The 6,754-nt window shown below is 47.7% G+C and overlaps 1 protein-coding gene across 1 annotated transcript; it reads left to right on the top strand.

The window, feature by feature from the left end:
* Positions 1-701: 701 nt before the first annotated feature.
* FABP1 (fatty acid binding protein 1) lies at positions 702-4,614 on the top strand. The gene is made up of 4 exons (XM_009915195.2): positions 702-855; positions 1,813-1,985; positions 3,857-3,949; positions 4,482-4,614. Exons 1-4 carry the CDS (start codon positions 789-791, stop codon positions 4,530-4,532), a joined length of 384 nt encoding a protein of 127 aa, XP_009913497.1. The 5' UTR covers positions 702-788; the 3' UTR covers positions 4,533-4,614.
* Positions 4,615-6,754: the final 2,140 nt, after the last annotated feature.

The raw sequence follows: 6,754 nt of genomic DNA, 5'->3' as shown, positions 1-6,754 counted from the left end.
TGGGGAAAGGAGAGGAAAGGCGGTTTTAGTGGTGGCTCCTGGCAATAGCCTTGCTAGATGACTAATGGCACTGGTCCATCTATCCACATGAAACCCCTTTCTTGGAGGCAAGGCCATAGTGATGGAGTCTGAATTAAACTGCAGCCTTCAGTGTGGGCCAATTCAAGCCCAGGATTTCATTTTGAGACGTGTTTTCTCCTTAGGGGACAATGATGATTTTGTGACTACTGCTACATCTGGGTTACACCAAAACCCACCATTACAGAGGACCACTAGGCATCTGAAGGAATGAGCAAGTTAGTGTCTGCCAGCGTGCAGTCACTACTCTTCATGCCAGTGCTAAAGACCCAGCGTGCACATATCAGTGAATAGAGACCCCACCGGTGTCAGCTCCAGGGGACACCATAATCTTTCACTGCTTTCTCCTCTTCCAGATGTGCACTTCCAGATGCAAGCTGATTAGATGATTTGGCTCGTTCCTCTGATAATTGATCTCTTTGCACAATTTTTTTTTAAATAATTGTTTATGGATGCCACGTTGCTACCTCCATAAAACGGGTTTACGGAATTTTCCCTGCCCCCACGTTTTAAATTGAGGTCTGTAAAATGTAGAGCAATTTATCACTGACCATTGCCCAGTTTTATGTTAATGTTTGAACATGGCCATAAAAGAATTACATCATCTTACCTCTGACCAACTTTTAAGGCAAAAGGACCTTATAAAACCAAGCTCTGCTTACCAGCAAGGCACCTTCTCTTGTGTTGGGAGCACAGAGAGCTTTTCCATCATGAGCTTCACTGGAAAGTACGAACTCCAGTCCCAGGAAAATTTTGAGCCTTTTATGAAAGCCCTTGGTAAGTGCCTGCATGAGCTATGTGCTGCTTTGCCTCTGCAGATCCCACTAATATTTGGGAAACTACCTGTGCTGATGATGTAGATTGAAAACATCTCTCAGATTTCCTATTTCTGTCTGTGATCTTGCAATTGTTGGGGCTTTTTAAATGTATGTGCGTGGAGATGTGATCTCAAAATAGAGGAGAAAGCATCTCTCTGGCTGGTGGCTGGAGGTCAGGAGATGCTGGGTGAAATTTTATGGCTTGCAGGAAAATGGTCCCAGCAAGCTCTGCAGCCACAGGCCAGCACAACAGAGTGCTGCACACACGTGATAAGCCAGCAGGACCTTGGTGGCTTAGGGCAGCTATAGATCTGCTCTGTCAGGCTGTGAAAGTTGATGGCGAGCAGGACATCGCTCAGCCCACCGTGCTGCTGCTTAGCGATGCTACAAAGCCCCAGATTCCACCATTCGTCGGAAAAATAGTCAGGGTTGTTTAAATGCTTAATGATGAATGTGGCTAGCTAGATTTCCACCAGTGTCCATGCCAGGGAAGGTGCTCCTGCAGAGATTCAGGAGGCTTTGCACTAATTCTGCACAGTTATGTGCTGGAGGGGCTTTACCTGTCAGATCAGCTTCAGGCTTCGAGAGAAGACTTCAGTGAGCTGGGTCTGAGGGAGCCTGAATCTCATAAAAAACCTACTTGGTTCTCCCATTCTGCCTCGATTTATTCCATTTTCTCTGCTTGCGTCTCAGTGAAAGAAAAAAAAACACAGGATTTTTTCTATCCGATTGATGCTTAGCCAGGGAGGTAGCTGTTCTGCTCCCAGCCAGGTCGGTGAGGCGAGGGAGATGTTTCCACACTGGAATAGAAATCCTCCCAGCTGTGAGTCCCCAAATCCTGCTACATTCATTCAGCAGTAGCAACCTGCCCACCAATGGCTCCAAGGTCCACCTAATGTCTCTTGTTCCCGGGCAGGGCTTCCCGATGATCAGATCCAGAAGGGCAAGGACATCAAGAGCATCTCAGAAATTGTACAGGATGGAAAAAAGTTCAAGATTACTGTGACCACTGGCTCCAAAGTGCTGCACAACGAGTTTGTCATCGGGGAGGAGTGTGAGATGGAGATGCTGACAGGAGAGAAAGTCAAGGTGAGTGATCAGCTCCTCCTCTGCCAGGGCTGCAGGGGCTCAGGGATATTAAATTTCCTTTCCAGCCATTCCCTCTGTACTTGAGCAAAGGGAATGACGAGACCACAAGTGTTTATCTGACACAGGGAAAAGACCTGGGTAATTCCCCAGCCTGGTTCTGTCTATCACAGTTTGTGTGCATGATTTAATATAATGGGAAGGGGCTAATTGCTGAAACCAAGTCTGCAGATGTGACACCCGCTGCCCTGCAGGTCCTCAGCAAGTCTCTTAGGGACACGTTTCTGAAAATGACAGTCCATTTCTGAGAAACTCAGAGCCTGAGACTCTGAAGTTCCCACCTCCCCTCTTTGCTTTTATAAAACAAGCTCCCCAACCGGCACTTCTGCAGATGAAGCCTTGCATTTCTAAAGCTATTTTAATAGCCAGTTTGGAAAACACTGGAAGCCAGTGTTTTAATAGCCCATTTGGAAAAGGAGGATAGAGATGCTTTGATAAGTTTTTCTGACAGCAAAAGGTCTGAAAGATTTGAGATGGAAAAGGGTTGACTTTCTGTCATGTTGCAACATGAAACATACTCCCACCTTTGTTTTGTTGACTTAAAGGTAGTGCAGGAAAGTCAGCCAATGAATCCTAAACCAATAAATCTCTCCTTTTAAGTCCCAGCAGCTGTTAGCTTCTCTGCTAGCCTTTTCCACTGCTTCTGTTTGTACTGGGTGAGATGATTTGGCAAGGTGATGATCCATCACCCTTCAAATTGGGTCAGCTCCCGTTCCTGGACATTAGTTTCCAATGGTTCATGAAATGTCAGGACAGCGCCACGGGCAAATATTGCCTCTCACCTCTACCTTGGGAGAAGATGATACTGCAGGGACTTTTGAAAGCAGGAGAGATGATCACCCAGTGAATTGGGCTCTTAGAGCCACACCAGCTATGTCACGATTTCCAGCATCACTGAATTCCCTTGCACATAAACTAGGGGGAAATGGCTGTTAGAAGAGTTTTACCCTCCATAAAGCAGCAGCTCAAGGGCAGATGAACATGTCTTCTAGCTGGACAGACAGATGAATAGAAATGGTTTTTGCTGCATTATTTATTTGAGTGATTTCAATGATCAGTGATAGCTGCCCTGGGGATGCCGGTGCTGTCTGTAGTCTCTGGGGGCAGAGACTCAGCAGAAGTGCCTGTCCCTCTGAGAGCTTTCCAGCCACAAATGAGTTTCTGAAAGCTCCTTAAATAGTTTCCCACCTTGACCAAGACTCCCCCCAGCCCCATACTGTCACCCAGCTCCCCGTCACCCCACCCCAAAGGAGGCTGCTGCAGCAATATGCAATAGGTGGGGGGTGGAGAGGAGGTGACATGGGATGCCCTGACCCAGCTCAGGTGGCTCTGCAGTCCTCTCCTTGGAGGCGTGCAGCTCCCCTTGGTCTGGGTGCTGCATGAGGAGCTGCCCCAAGGAGCATCAGGGCTGCATGGAGGCACCAGCATTGGCAGGGTGAAGAGCCTTCCTCCTTCTTCCTCGAAACTCATGTGTTGGTGTGATGCCAAGGGATGCCAAGGATCCCTGCTCTGGCATCTAACAGTGCGGGAGCCATGAGTCAGTCTCAATCTGAAGGGGAGAGAAGTAGGTACAGCAGCAAAATCACATCCCTGGAGAGGCAAAAGTAAACATCCATACACTTGTGTTGTAGTCACCACCACCACAATCCTCTCTCCTCCTCCTCCCAGGAAAGCCAAAATCACCAGGGGAGAAGCTTACTCCAAACAGCTTGCAGAGGGGATGGTGGCAACTCAGTACAGAAGGGGAAGGACAAAATGCAAGGGTTGAGATGGTCTCCAGCAATAACGTGAATGCCTCTGTCTCCTTCTACCAGGCTGTTGTTCAGATGGAAGGTAACAACAGACTGGTCGCAAACCTGAAAGGGCTGAAATCTGTCACTGAACTCAACGGAGACACCATCATCAATGTAAGTGTAGAAGAGAAGGGCAATGGCTGGAGTAACGGTGCATACAGCTGCCTTCAGTGGCCTGGCCCTAGAAAGCCTACAGAGATGCTGGGGAACTTTGGGAGGTGCTGGAGATGAGCACGTGCTTGCACTCAGGCTCTGCAGCAAAAGTTGATCAGTTGGCCAGGCACTGAAGGCAGTTTTTCATTATAGTCCGATCCAAAATGTACTCTTTTAGACCCCAGTAGGCATTGCTGATCAAAGTTTCATATAATAAAGGCATGTTCTCACCCACCCAGCGGTATAGGTATGTATGTGTCTGGGCTTGGCACTTTTAAAGAGAGAGGTGCAGCAGACTGGTGCCAGTTGAGGGATGCCAGATTATTCCTATCTGCTTTGGGATATTCTTGAAGAAATCCAAAGCTTTAAAAATTCAGTTTGTAGGAGATAGACTGGGGACCAGTCTTGTTTTGGTTTGCAAGACCAGATCCTTTCCAAGCAGAGTTTGGAGCCAAGCACCATGAAAAGCTAACACTCTCCATTTGTTTTTCAGACACTGTCCATGGGAGACCTCACCTACAAGAGAATCAGCAAAAGAATCTAGAAACCCTGCACACGCCAATCATTTTACTGTGTAAAATCTGTCCATTAAAGTAAAATTTATATTAAAGGCCTCTTCATTATCATCAGCCTCTTCCGTGTTGCTATAAAGAGATGCAAGCCTTCAAAACTCACACAAGCCCTGGTAGAAATTGGGCAACAGGCTGAGCCAAAACTGTGCTCTTGTCAGTGAATGGAGCTGGGCTAGGGCACAGGCTCAGAGCCATTGAGTGACCCTCTGAGATGTGCTCCACGCCAATGAGTGTTCTTCCAGCCCTTTCCTGGGGAGACGTGTCAGGACCCTGCTGGGGATGTCCCGGTGGGTTGTGCACCCATGGCTGCCCTGGCTGGGTGGGTGGGGGAGCACTGGGCAGGGAAAGGGCTCTGTTCCATTTTCTTACAAACACGGCCAAAGTGACCACAAAGGGACTGGCAGGGCCAAAGGATGGGGTGGTTTAGATGGGCTCAAGGATATGTTAGTGATCCTGCCTGGAAAGCTGCCCTGGGGAAGAGACCAGCATGGGGGCAGTTCGGGTGTCCCAACTGCCATCTTCATCCTCACACCTCTGCAACAGGACCCAGCCCTACAGGCTTTGGCCACACCATCCTCACCTCCTCCCCATTCCTTCCCACCAGCAGGAGGGCCCCAGACAGCCTTCAGACTTGTCCAATGTGTGTTTCACCCCAAACCACACCTGATAAATTGGGTTGAACTGGAATTGAACACTTCTCCCAGGGTGAAATACAGGTTTTTTCCTGGCGGGAGATGGGTGCTGGTTGTTCACAGTGCAGATACAGAAGGAGCACCAAAGTCATCTCCCACACTCTTGCTTGGCACTGGAGGCTGGATGGAGATGTGGTTTGCTGATAACACAGGAGAGGAAACCCTTCTTAGCTGCCTTTTCCAAGCCCTGTGCTTTGATGACGATCGGGAATCATCACTGGGAAATTGGTATATGGCTGGTGTGATATACCTAGCTGGGATGATGTTCTTACAACTGCTCAAAGCTGACCAGGATGTTAGGAAAACACCACAAGTGCTTTCTCGACTCCTCCTGCAACCCCAGCATGTGCCACTAAAGGACCAATTTGTCCTCACGTGCATCTCTCCCATGACTCCTCTCTCCTCAGGGAAGGTTTCGATGTTACAGGTCAACATTGATCCTCATGCTGAGAATTGAACCAATATGGATTGTCACACTGGGCATCAGGTGGGCACCTCATGGACAAATGCAAGGGCTTAGCTCAATAGCGCCTAAAAAGCAGATGTTGGCCTCCAGTGAACTCATCTTAGATCTGGAGAAACATCAGCAAAATCACTGAGAAATGTCAAAGAGGAAAAGCCCCAGGTTTGTTTTCTTGCTATTCTGCTGAGGAGCAGGTAGGGCAGTCTTGAACAAACCGTCCCTTTTCATCTTGTGGCTGCCACTGAAGATCTGGAGCAAACCAGTTGGATTTTTAGGTGGGCAGAAAGCAAAGCCTGTTTTTTATCTAGAAATCCAGCCACTGCTTTTAGACTTTTCCTTAGCTCCGTTGGCTGCCCACTGGCAGCTAATCCATGGACTATCCCTTTTTTGCTCGGTGTAAAATTGATTAAGCACCTGTCTAAGCTGAAAGGCAGGTGCTGAAGGGTATCAGAGCCCCCAGCTCACCCTGAAGGTGAGCAAAGATGGATCCCCCTCCCTGGAAACTACTTGTTCAGTCAGAGCAATCCACACAGCCAGTGTACCACACCAGTGCAACTGGCTTCTGGCACGGACTCATCTCATGTCCATCTGCTGCCATCACTGCAGACGTTTTCTGATTTTTAACTAAGGAGACTAATTTACCATAATTAATTTATCCTGATGTAGGAATTCCACTTAGTCTCGCTTGCAAAGTGCCCACAGTTTGATGTTGCACGCATGTCAGCTGCAGAATCATTTTTCATCAGTTTTTCATCAGAAAAACACCACTTTACACAAAACACCATCTGTGGGTCTTACTCAGTTTGTACTCAATGCCCACAGGCATATATGACACTTTTTGGAACCAGCTTCCTACTTCTACTGTCCCTTGGTCAACCACCCATGGACATCACTGGAAAGAAATGATGTCATCACAAGGAAGTGATGGGAAAAGAACACTTAGGAAAGAATCAATTAAAATTTAACCAAGGACTTCAGGATCAGGACTTGTGTAGAGAGAAACAGGCTTCCAATAATAATGTAAATAATTTTATAACAG

The sequence above is a fragment of the Haliaeetus albicilla genome, chromosome 1 (assembly GCF_947461875.1).
Source record: "Haliaeetus albicilla chromosome 1, bHalAlb1.1, whole genome shotgun sequence".
Taxonomy (NCBI): domain Eukaryota; kingdom Metazoa; phylum Chordata; class Aves; order Accipitriformes; family Accipitridae; genus Haliaeetus; species Haliaeetus albicilla.
This window is presented reverse-complemented; position numbering and strand designations above follow the sequence as displayed.